At 40.3% G+C, this 12,611-nt stretch overlaps 1 protein-coding gene across 1 annotated transcript in view; it reads left to right on the top strand.

Annotated features, from left to right (window-relative positions):
• LOC123241267 (WD repeat-containing protein on Y chromosome-like) overlaps nt 1-12,611 on the top strand; it is a 140,647-nt gene that overhangs the window by 65,670 nt on the left and 62,366 nt on the right. The window contains exons 5-6 of the mRNA XM_044668961.1: nt 1,026-1,131; nt 8,456-8,607. Of these exons, the coding sequence (XP_044524896.1) occupies nt 1,026-1,131; nt 8,456-8,607 (258 nt within the window). The remainder of the gene's footprint in view (nt 1-1,025; nt 1,132-8,455; nt 8,608-12,611) is intronic.

Here is a 12,611-nt window from a genome sequence, read left to right as displayed (position 1 = left end):
GAGTCTTTGCTTAAATGCCTCCTGTAGCATAACTAGACGATGCCAAGGAGTGTAGTTACACAGGCTGTATACCAGAGGGGGACAGAATGCCTTGCTCTCTCCATTATTTGTCATCAAGCTCCTACCTCCCCATTGGAAGTCATTACGGTCATATCCTCCATGGGTTTTCATCAAGGATAGAACCGAACCTTCTAGGTTAGCCATCCAGCACCTGTGTGAACAGCAGCTTCTCAATAAATGCCAACTAGCAATTTGCTCATTTATATCTAGTGAGTCTTGGGAGGTTGGAATGAAAGGAGAGAAGTATTTGGTTTTATAAATGGGTAGGTGGGAGCACACAAGTTTGGCTTTTGGAATTTGTACAAGTCGCAGAGATTTTAAGTTATGCCTCTGCATAGCGCACCCCATGAAGCATGAGCTGCTCGCTCCTTCTCCTCTCCAGATATTCCTCTTAATTTCCTGTTTGCCTGTAACAGCAGACCATTAACTCATTCCGCAGCTCCATAGTTGTGAAAAGAACCTTTCCTTTCGTCTCCCTTTTCGCCCCTGGTGAGGCACAGCCCACCTTCCCACCTAAGCCCCTCTATTGCGATATCAGCGAGAAGAGTGCCGCGGCGCGTTAAAAACTCTTGGCAAATGACTGAACACATCTTGCTCAGATGTCCTTATTTCTAGCGGCATTTTCCGTTGCTCTCTAAATGCTGTTAACACCTGCCTGTGTGAAGTTCCAACAACCTGTTTTGGAATTCAGCCCAAGCCAGCCTCCTCCTCACTCCTCTACTTCCTTTTGTAGCAACATTGTCCGTGGCTGGAGCCTCAGAGCTCAGGGCTTCGTCTCACACTGAGTTATGTTGCTATAACTGGGTATTATCTGCTTCAGTCCTTTTATCCCACAATGAAATAGACTTGAACCCTCCTCCAGGCTGAATAGAAGCACCCGATCAGAGCCAAGTTCAGCCTGACGTTTTCATTTGGAAATAAAAGATGAAACCGCTACACAATTGTTTGTTCTTTTCACATTCTAGAAAACCAACTGGCATGCTGAAAAGCCACCTAGCTCCGGTCTTTTACCTCCACATAGCCGCAGAGGAGAACAGAATATTTTCAATGTCCACTGACAATATGGTCAAGGTCTGTCCTCTTTTTGCATTACGTGCATTAAAGCATACAGACTAGCATCTGTTCTTTGTGATAGAGATATTCTCCGCTGTCCGCTTTTGGGGCGGGGGTGAAGGGGTCCTCTCCATAGCAACCTAAATAAATAGCACGGGAAATGAGGAGAGGGATTGTGGAAGGGAAGTCCAGTTGTCAGCTGGAGAATAAATACCGTGGAGCCATCTTCAGCTTGGTACTGTGAGGTAGCTTCGAGGGCATTTCGGCATAGACTTCCGTGGCTCAAAGAAAAGAGGAATCTCTTGCTAGTGATGGTCTTTGTTGAAATACACAAAGGGACTCTTTCGGTTAAGGGTCCCAGCATCTCATCAAGCCCAGTGGTTAGTGCTCTCTCCCTCCGGCATTGTATTTGCATAACTGCGCTACACAATTGTTTGTTCTTTTCACATTCTAGAAAACCTATGTCCTATTTCCTCCTAGAATGTAAACTTCCGGAGGGAAGGCACTATTTTGTCATTCTTTCTATCCTGAGCACCTAGAGCAGCGCCTAGCTTATTGGGATGAGGTGGGAGCCCACCCCTGTGATTTCATTAGCAAGGGGAATTTTCCGTGTGGAAACTCCTAACAAGGAAACAGATTGCAACTTTTCTTTAATTTATAATCTTTAGGAATTGTCGGGATCTGTGAAAAATTAAGTGACTTGCGCATGCTCACCCAGATAGTATGGGGCAGAGGTGGAATTTGAAAACAAGTCTTTGTGATACCAAACTTCGCCTTCTATTAAAGCAGCCATGAAGTCACTAATCAACTGAAGTGAATTCACTAATCAAGTGATATAATATGCAGTCAGTCAATAAGCATTTATTAAATACTTACTATGTGCCAGGTATGAGCTGTGCATTTAATGTTTGTTAAATTAAAAAGAAATTCAATGTCAGGAGACCTGAAAAGAAGAAGGATTGCCAATTAGAGATTTCTTTTTGATTTTTAAATATCCAAAGGGCAAAGGTGTCTTTTCTGATCATTTGACCCTTATTTTATTTTATCTGGCTCCAAGGCAGAAGAGTGGTAAGGGTAGGCAATGGGGGTCAAGTGACTTGCCCAGAGTCACACAACTGGGAAGTGTCTGAGGTCAAATTTGAACACAGAACCCATCTCTAGGCCTGGCTCTCAATCCACTGAGCCACCCAGCTGCCCCCTTGACCCTTATTTTAAAAGATGTAACTATTGTTTGGGGATTGTCGCTTGGTCCTTAACTCTCACTTTAAATGAAGGTAGATTTAGAGCTGGAAGGGATCTTAGAGATGATTGGGTCCAGATCGATCATTTTACAGATATGAGAGATTGACTGACTTGCCTAGGGTTACTACGGCCAGTATATGTGGAAGGCAGGACTTGAACCTAGGTTTTCCAGGCTTCCTGGTAAGCTCTCTAACTATTCCACCACATTGCCTTTTATAGAGACATTTGTCAGAACAATAGTGTATTCTCCTTCACATACAAAGGTGAGACAACCACCTAATTACCTCAGAAATAATTTCTAGTCTGACTCATACCTAGAAAGAATCTCCACCCAAATATACCTGAGCAGGAATAATCCAGTCTTTGCTTAAAATCTCCAATAAAAGCAAACTTGTCCTGACAGTGGCATAACTAGTCACTGTCAAGCAATATAGCTACATGACCTGTGGCTATACCAGAAGGTATATATCATTAACAGCCCAACCCATCTGACGTGTTTTGCCAATGAAAGTTATGGATTTGTACCATACTCTCCATACACCCCGTATAATCTACAGCAGTACATGTTTATCATGACTGCCCAGGATTAGAGTGGGCCAGTCAGAGAGGATGATTCAGTTCACCATTTATCAAGTGCCATTCCGAGGCACTGAGAAAGAAATGAAGATAAATAAGATCTTACAGTCTAGAGAGGAGATATGACAAATATACAGAATCTCAGAATTAGAAAAGACTTGAGCCATGATATAAAACCACATACTTGGACAAGACTTCCCCTCTACAATTCATCTGACAAATAGCCCTCTAGTTTTTCTCACTAATAAGAAAATTCTCCCAAGGTAGCCCATTCCATTTTTAAAAACTACCTTTTTTAATTAGAAAAGAGAAGTTAGGTACCATAGGGATAAACTTCCAGGTCTGGAGACAGGAAGACTTAGCTCCCTGAGTCCAAATCAGCTATGTGACCCCTGGCAGGTCACTTAACCCTGTTTGCCTTAGTTTTCTCATGTGTAAAATGATCTGGAGAAGGAAACACTCCAGTATCTTTGCCAAGAAAACCCTATGGACGATGGAGTCCATGAGGTCACAAACAATTGGACATGCCTGAACAAATGAACAACATCCTTGTCTCACCTAGATTAGAAAGGCAGCAGCCGCTCCTGGTCCCAACCTTTACTATTGATTGACATAGAAGCTTTGATTATTCTATTTTTGACAATGGGACAGTTTGTTTCTTTTTAAATAGCCCTGAGACTTCTGGGGGCTCACTACATTAGAACCAGACTTAGTATAAACAACTGATTGGTTTTAGCCCTACTGCAGCTCAGAACTTCCTGACTCAAGGGATCCACCTTCTTAGTTTCTCCAGCAACAGGGATTACAGCCATTATAATCCATCATACCCATTTATAATTCTTTTGTGAATGGACTGGACCTTAATATATTCATTCAGCTCTAAGCCATAATGAACAACTTGAGTTGTGTATAATGATATTAAGGTCTGAGGGCTAGGCTATTCTCCCGAATTTCTTAAGAAAAAAACTGAGCAATAGGAAGGCTAAATTTAGTTTCCTATGGTCACATATTCATTGATACAGCCAGGAACCCCACTTCCTCTTCAGTCTTCTACATAACCAATATGGCAAGATTTGCAAACTTTGTTTTGATAAAGATCATTGAAAATTAAATTCATGAAAAGGCATTAACAATTTCTTTCAGCTTTCCATTTGAAAGTTTCATTTTTTAAACATCTCAAAGAAGTGTTTTTTTTCCTAAATTGCCTTTTCTCTCCATCATCAAAACTCTGTGTGTGGGTAGGTGTCATATATTTTACTTTATTTCCAGGGTGTCTTTCCATTTTTTCTCAATTTGAATCTATCATTATAAGATTAACATCTTGCCTATGATGATTCAGGCATATTTGAATCACTTCCTAAAATTTATTTAAAATGCATTGAAATCATATCCTTGAAATATGGTGTGTAAGTTGCATCTTAATATATTATTTTTATTCAACACAAATTAATCGTAGAAATCCCAAACAGCTGAATATGGCATCTTTGCTTTTAAAATTTTCTTTTTTAGCCCATCTGTTCCACTCCCTTAATTCATGGAAAACCTTTTCAAGGGCCTCCTGAGTGCTCATAGCTCATAGCTCTTAAATCTAGAAACAATTTATTAAAATTGTAGTCTTACTTTATTGATTTTTGGAATACCTAGTTTTAAATACTGCCCATGTGATCATGAGTAAGTTCACTCACTGCCTTGAACCTTTCTTTATCCATTTTGTCTTTGTTTATCTAATTTCCTTATCTATATAATAGGGGAAGGAAGGAGAAAGGAGACTAAGTAATCTTCTAGTACTCTTCCAGTTCTATATCTATGATCTTATGTTTCCATTTGGTATTTTCTTGGCCCATAAAATTACAGACTGAAAAGGAGCTACCATATAGGAAAGGGAGTGAGAACAGGAAGAAAACAATTCACAAGTTGTTCAAACATTGATCTTGAATGTAACAAAGATTATTCCCAGGCAAAATTTTAAGCTTATTTTTGTTACATCCTTTTTATTTCTTTCTCCCTGGTCTTCGTAATCCTTTCTTCACCCTGACTGCCCGTTGTGACACCATCCCACCCCAAGACCAATAATCCCTAGGCAATACCACCTTCTCCAAAATGATCTCTACTCCAGTCTGAGCAAAACTCCTATTTCCTTAGTGCCTTCAGGAAAGCAGCTGAGGAGTTATTACATACTGAAGTGTAAATGATTGGAAATAATAAAAATAAAAATAGCTATTTACATAGTACTCTAAGGTTTATAAAGTACTTTATATTTTATTAATGACTTAATTTCTTCCTTCCATGGATAGCTATATTTAAAAGATGTCTGTAGCAACTGTGACAAAAAAATCATTATTAAGTATCTACGATGTGTAGTAAGTATTAAGTATCTACAATTCATTCATTCCTTCAACAAGCATTTATCAATTATCCAAAATATTCCAGAAGCTATGCTAGGGGATATCAGGGCTAAGGATATTAAGGCAAAAATGAAAGATCCCCTCTCCTTCTAGAGTTTATATTCTATTGACAGATCAGTATGATAGGCTCTGAGGAGAAATACAGTTAGACAAAACATGGTTCTTGACTTTATTGAGCTTCCAGTCCTATGCAGAAATAAGAAAACAACACAGATAACTATAATATACTAGTTTTTTCTTAACATTCCAGTTCAATCACCAATATATTTTGATTGACTTATGGAAAACAAAGATTCAGGGACCAAATTGGGGACAAGAAAGGGACATTACTCTAGACCCCGTGACTTACCCACAGCTAAATGACAGTGTGATAGGGTAACAAGGAACTTCTGGAAAAAGATGGAGAACAGCTTGAGTGACAGGATTGTTGGTTACAGAACTTGGAATTCACCCAGGGGGCATGAGACAAGGGCAAAAGACAGTTGGGACCACCTCTATAAAAGCCCATGGGCTGAGCCACCCAGGGTCTTGGTTTTGGGAAGGGAACCTTAGGAGAGGGTGGTGAGGGTGGGTAGGCCATAGACATGCTAATCCAGCATCCATACCTCATTACCACAAGAAGTTTCATTCACCTTGTTACTAAACTGAACTGAGAGAGAAGAGCAGCACAGCTGCCAAGAAGAACATCACTATGCCTCCCTTTCTTTGGTTCAGACCATGGCTGGGTCGGACCAGGGACTGTGAGAGGGGGAAGAGTCTCCAGCAAAATATCTACCTTGTGTTCTTAGATTTAGATTACTTTCGATTTCAATGGGCATAGCATAGCATTTTCCCAGCACTTCTTTCCTTATCCTGTTCTTACAACTTTGAATTAAAGCATTAAGCCCTGTTTCAACCTGATTTGAGTGAAGATTGGTATTTCTTTCCCAGGATAGTAAATATCTACAGCTATAGGGGAAAGGAATTTATCAACACCACTGTCAGAATAGCATTATCCATTCAACACATCAACAACCAGCCCATAAACAAACTTTATCATCAAACACAACCCCAAGCCAAGGAGCCAGAGGAGCTATTAAACATACATACAGCTCCTCACTTGATACTTAGCTTGGGCACTGTTAAAGGGGCGAGGGCTTGGCTAAGCTAAACATCCATAAGCCCTGGTGGTTACCAGCACATCCTGGTGATCACACAGGCAGCCTTATCCATCACTCAGCCTCAGATCTACTACCTGAGGATCTAGGGCCAGTGTGTAAATGGAATTAGCTCAAGCCCATTCAGAGTTAAAACTCTAGCCACCAGAGATAATGTCATCCCCACCTCCCTTGGTGGGGAGGGGAGATGAGTTACCCACAAGTGACAATAAGTAGCAAATCAAGAACAAGGGACTGCCCTTTGGGCAGTCCAAAACAGTACTGAGGCTGCCATTTGTCCACTTGAATTAGAGGTGGACCTCCAGGAAGTGACAAAAGCTGCTATCTTTCAAATATGATGGTAACTTCCTGTTGAAGTAGTTCCTGTTTTGAACTTGGTGCTGAAGGGTCTCTGCTTAGACCTCAGGCAGCTTCCCCTCTGAATTGTCACGAGGGTAAGTTAGGCTGGCTCCCTTTGGCCTACCTTGGCTTTTCTAGAGTCTTTACCTCAATAAGGCTTCTTTGCCTCTCTAATTGCTAAGGCCTTGTGACTAGTAACTAGTCACTAGTTTAATTAGACTAGTGACTAGTTTAATTAGCCTTTTAACCCTCTCTCAGTCGGACCTCTGCCGGTCCGGGCCAGCCTCTCCCTCTCTCTATTTCCCTACCTTCTACCTTCCCAAATTGTAAATAAACTACCATAAAACCCATCCTGACTTGGGTCTTTTTTAATTATGGAATCAATCTGAATTATTGATTCCTGGTGACCATACCTTAAAATATATATAATATATAATTTTTCCCTTTTACACCAGCTTGTCAGGCCAGCTTATACAGCTTGGAGCCCAAAGAGAGTGTCTTTAACAATAGTCTCTATACCAAACTAGTTATTTCATGAGTAGCCATGTTCTTCAGAAAATTACAAAACAAAGTGCTATATGAAGCCTGAGGAGGACAATTGTTGGGAGGGAAAGAGAAGAGACAGACCAGGAAAGGCTTCCTGGAGGAGCTGGAATTTGAACTGATATTTAAAGAAAGGATGGAAATTCAACAGGTAAAGAAGAGGAGAGAAGGCATTCCAGGAGCAGAGAATAGCACAATAACACCTAGAGGTATAAGGATATAGCAAGTATTCATGGCAAAGATTCAGCTGGTTTAGCTGAACCAGAGAGTTCAAAGAAGGGAATAATTCAAATGAATATATTAAGTTTTAAAAGTCCAGTCTGTGTGGCAAATAGGTGAATGAGGTATTCTATTTTTGCATGAAAGATTTCTGGATAGAATCCTCTAAAGAGAAAGAAAGCACTAGTTTCAGACAGTCAGATTAAAAGAATAACTTCTTTATGATGAAAAATTATGTGCATGGTGCAGGAGAAGGCTGGACCTTCACCTTGAGCTGCCTTGTATTTGTTTGAACTTATTCTTCTTATATTTATTCTATATAGACTGTTGCACTTAATTGTTCCACCCTCCCCCAGAATCCCCCCACCATTAGAATGTAAGCTCCTTGAGAGTAGTGGTTGTTTCATTCACTGTATCTGTAAACCCAGCATCCAGCACCAATACCTGGCTGTTATGGGTATTAACTAATTGCTTAATTGAACTAGAAGTATAAATGTTGACACTCCCTAGCAACCTCAGCATGGTAAAAGCATCCTCAGAGTTGGGTTGAAAAGGTGAGAACATGGATGAAGAATGGAATTTTTCACTTAAGATCTCAGAAGTCTCTTCAATTTCCAATGCACAAGCTAAGGGGATATTTTTTACTTATTTGATTATTTTTTTTTTTGGCAAAGGGGTTTACAAATGCAAATTTATGACAGAGGCTAGACCTTCACCTCTAGCATACAACAGATGGCTGTTTTACATAAACATGAAACACAGTGGGGGCCTTTCCAGGAACAAAGTGCCAACTTCTGAGATGAACACCCCCTCAGGGGCATATTGCTCTGAATGACACTCTCCCTCTGTCTTCCCACTCAGATCTGGGATCTTGAGAACCACAACTGTTTGTTCACTGCTTGCCCCAAAGCCAGTGGCATCCAAGGAGAGCTTACTGCTTGTCACTACCTGTCCAGCATCAAAGCACTGTGTGTTGCCACAGATTCTATCTATCTCCTACATCTAAGGATGAGGTATGTGGTTTGGCTTGTTAGCCTAAAGAGGTCAGCTCTCCTACAGGGAATATTGGGCATATTCTACCCTTTTGAGGCATTCGGTCTCACTCCTGTATCTATCCTTATCTTCATCCCTCAGTATGAAACCCATAGGAATCTCTCGTCTAATGGCCAAATGATCCAAGCAGATGATAGAAGTAAATAGGAATTCTTTCACCTGGTAGGATGGATTGTACAGGAATGTCAGGTGGCAGCATAGAAGGTAGTCTGTTTGTGAATGAAGTCATTTTGGGAGAGGTAGGTTAGAAATCCTTGATCTGCAAGAAAGCTAGGAGGGAATGAGGTGGGGCTTGGAGAAGAACATCCCAAGATAGAACCCTGGGGATGGTTGTGCCATGTGGCAGCATAGACCAGAAGAAGACTTTGAGACCAAAGGAGGAACTTTTTCTCAGGGTCCTTCATAAGTACCTGTTTGGATATTGACACTATGGGGCAAAGTCCTGTTGACCTGTGCCATTTATGGCTCTGATGAAGGATACCTCTTCAACAAATTGTTGTAGATGAGAAGAAGCAAATAGCACTGTATCTTATCTATATATCCTTTCCTAATTTTATCTCATGATCCAAGGATGTTCATTTGCTTCCCTTAGAAGAGTCTTCAACCTGACAGCTAAATTACTATTGATATCAATGCTTAAAGCTGGAACCCTATCTAGAAGTCAAGAAAGTACTTTTAAAAATGAAAACTTCAGTCAAGCAATTGACTTCACCCTGTTCCGTGGGATAATGACATCTAGCACAAATAGTTTGGTTGATTTGTTTCAGACTCAAATGACCTTACTTCAGAGTCATCGGGACACAATCTTCAGTGCTGGATGCCAGTTGATGCTTTCATTTTTCTTTAAGTTCTTCCTGTCCTTGCTTCTCCCCTCACATTTATATTTCCCCTAACTCTTATTCCACCTTGTGCCTATGTTCAATTGTTCTTCCTTTTCTCCATCTTCTCTTTCTCCCTTACTTCTCTTGCCCTCCCAATATTGTTCTGTGGCCCAAAAATAGAATCACAGAGAAGAGCAGAATGTCCACTTACTATGCCCCTCTATCCAGAGTGGGGACAGGAAATGAAAGATCATCTCCTCAGGTTGTCTGAGCCTTGATCTCCCTAGTGATGATGATTAGCATTTACATAGAACTTTATATAGCACATTTATAAAGCACTTTCAGGTTTTCAAAGCACTCTATAGATACAATCTCATTTTATACTCATAGCAACTCTGAAAGGTAAATGCTATCTGTAAAATGGGGCCGATACTATCATCTCTACTTTACAGATGAGGAAAGTGAAGCAGACAAGAGGTTAAGTGATTTTTCCTGGATCGTGCAATTAGTGCACAATTAGATGCAAATTTGAATTCGGGTCTACTTGACTCCAGGTTCAGTGCTAGTGTAGGAACTCTGATAAGACAACCTGAATGGACTCATGTAGAATTTCCCAGACCCCCTTGGAGGGCTACCCCACCCCCACCCAAGGGTATGCCATAATTTCATAGGATTTAGAACTATGTACACCCTTACAAATGATCTATTCCAACACCCTATTGAATTCAGTGATTCATGAAGGGAAAATGAGGGTGTGGTGACCATACCCATTTTTTGGAGCCCAGACTTGCCTTCCCTTCATGACCTTGCAGACCTGAAGACAATAATGTAATGGGAAACTAGATTGTGTACCTTTCTGAGCATATTTGGCTCTGGAAAACAGTAAGGAATGGACTTGCCACATATATCTCTCGAGTAAGTTTCTTTTCCTGGATATGTGTCCCTACATGTTTTAGAAGGCAATGAGAGATGTATGGGATGTTCAGAAAGGACTAGCACCTCTGGTATGAGGACTTGCTGAGACCATGTCAGAGCTGCTCTACCATAGGTGACAGGTAGACACCAAAGGTGACTACCTAACTCTTACCTGCAGTTCCAAGAATCTGTAGCATACACACTTAGGTAGAAGACTATTTTATAGAGAACTCACATAAGACAAGTACTCACACAGAAGTTAGAAAATGTAATATGAGGACACTCTCGAGGTCTCTCTGAAGAACTTTGGTATTGATTGTGAGTCATGGGAGACACTGGCACAGGGCTGCCCAGCATGGCATGCCCACATCAAAGAAGTGCTATGCTCTATGAGCAAAGCAGAATTGCTATAGGACAAAGGAAACAGGAGATGCACAAATTTAGACACATCTCCATCCCAAACGTTCATATAGGCTGAGCTGTGATAGTCTTCTGAGCCCATATTTGTCTGATCAGTCACAGTCGGACATATTGGACCCTTATTCCAACATCATGATATCACTAGTCCTTTTGGAATATGAAAGATGAACAACAACAGAGAGACTGTGCTATAGTGAGTGGAGCATTGGACTTGGAGTTAGGAAGAGCAAGGTTTGAATCTCATCTTAGACATTAGCTACATGACCTAAGCAAGTAACTCAAATTCTCCGAGCTTCACTTTCATCATCTGCAAAATGAGGAGGTTGGAGTCAATGACCTCTCCGGTACCCTTTAGCTCTAAATCTATGACCATGTGATCTTATAAGGCTCTTTTCATTCTCCTCTTTTCTGATAATGTCACTTCTCCCTCTCGCTTAACCAAGTACCACTTAAACATCTGAGGCGGTGAGATGGCAGAGGACAGAGCCCTAGACCTGAAGTCAAGAAAATTTGAATTCAAATTTGACCTCAGATATTTGCTATTGTATAATCCTGGACAAGTCACTTAACCTACCACAGTTTCCTGAACTGCAAAATAGAGATAATAATAGCTCTTACCTCCTAGTTTTTTTTTTAATAACTTAAATGGAGGTATAATTGTTTGCAGGTATCATTCAATACAACTTCACTTCACAACTTCAACTTCACAGTGAGGAAAGTTATCATTTTATATAAGTGTGTAAAATACATAGTTTTTAAAATTGTAATTCTGCTACCAAACACTCACATTTTAACTACATTATTAGGTAGGACTATGTCTTTTTTACAGTGTTTTTAGAGATGCCTTCCTACAGAAGATCAAGTGAGAAAATATTTTAAAAACATCCTGCCTAGCATGTAGAAGGCACCTTATTTTTTTATTTTAAAAACCTTCCTTTCCATTTTAGAATCAGCATTTTTTATTGTTTCCAAGGCTGAAGAGTGGTAAGGACTAGGCAATGGAAGTTAAGTGACTTGCCTTGGGTCATACAGGAAGCATCTAAGGCTAGATTTGAACCCAGAACCTCCCATCACTAGGCTTGACTCTCAATCCACTGAACCACCTAGCTCCCCCAAATAGGTTCTGTCTCAGCCTCACTCTATTATCTTGGTAAGTTGCCAAGACTAAAAGATCATTGCTTCTTATTCTTAGTTCATCCTGAAATTATTTTCTGGCCATCAATCTTCCCTTGGGTTTCAATAATAATACATTCATATCATGGTCCTTCTTGTGGCTATCTCTCCATTAAAGTCCTTGTAGATAATTGATGTAATTAATGGGTCAGTTTCTCATTTAAAAGCTCCTATTCCTCTACCGGTAAGAGCTTCCCCCTCTACCTAGCAAGGTGGAGCAGTGGAGAGAATGTTGGACTTGGAGTAACAAAGATCTTATTACAAATCCTGGGTCAGACACCTAAGAGTGTCTATATGACCCTGGGCAAGTCATATAACCCTTCCCAGCCTCAGTTTCCTCATCTGTAAAATGATCATAATAACAGTTATTTTTTCACAGGGTTGTTTTAAGGACCAAATGAGATAATATATTAAAGTGCTTTGTACACTTTAAAGGACTATACACATGAAAGCTAATATATATATCATAAAACTCGCTAGATTAGCATACCTTCCTAGATCTGCATTTTGCTTAAACCTTTTCTTGGCTCAGCCTTTGACTAGTTTTTCTTAGTCCTTATAACCCTCTTGGCCTCGCTTCCTGTGTAAATTGTAATGCAGGGTTTCTTGCATTGCAATATTACCCTAGCCAATCC

Source organism: Gracilinanus agilis, chromosome 3 (assembly GCF_016433145.1).
Source record: "Gracilinanus agilis isolate LMUSP501 chromosome 3, AgileGrace, whole genome shotgun sequence".
NCBI lineage: Eukaryota > Metazoa > Chordata > Mammalia > Didelphimorphia > Didelphidae > Gracilinanus > Gracilinanus agilis.
The sequence above is the reverse complement of the archived record's forward strand: the minus strand, read 5'-3'. Positions and strand labels throughout refer to the sequence as shown.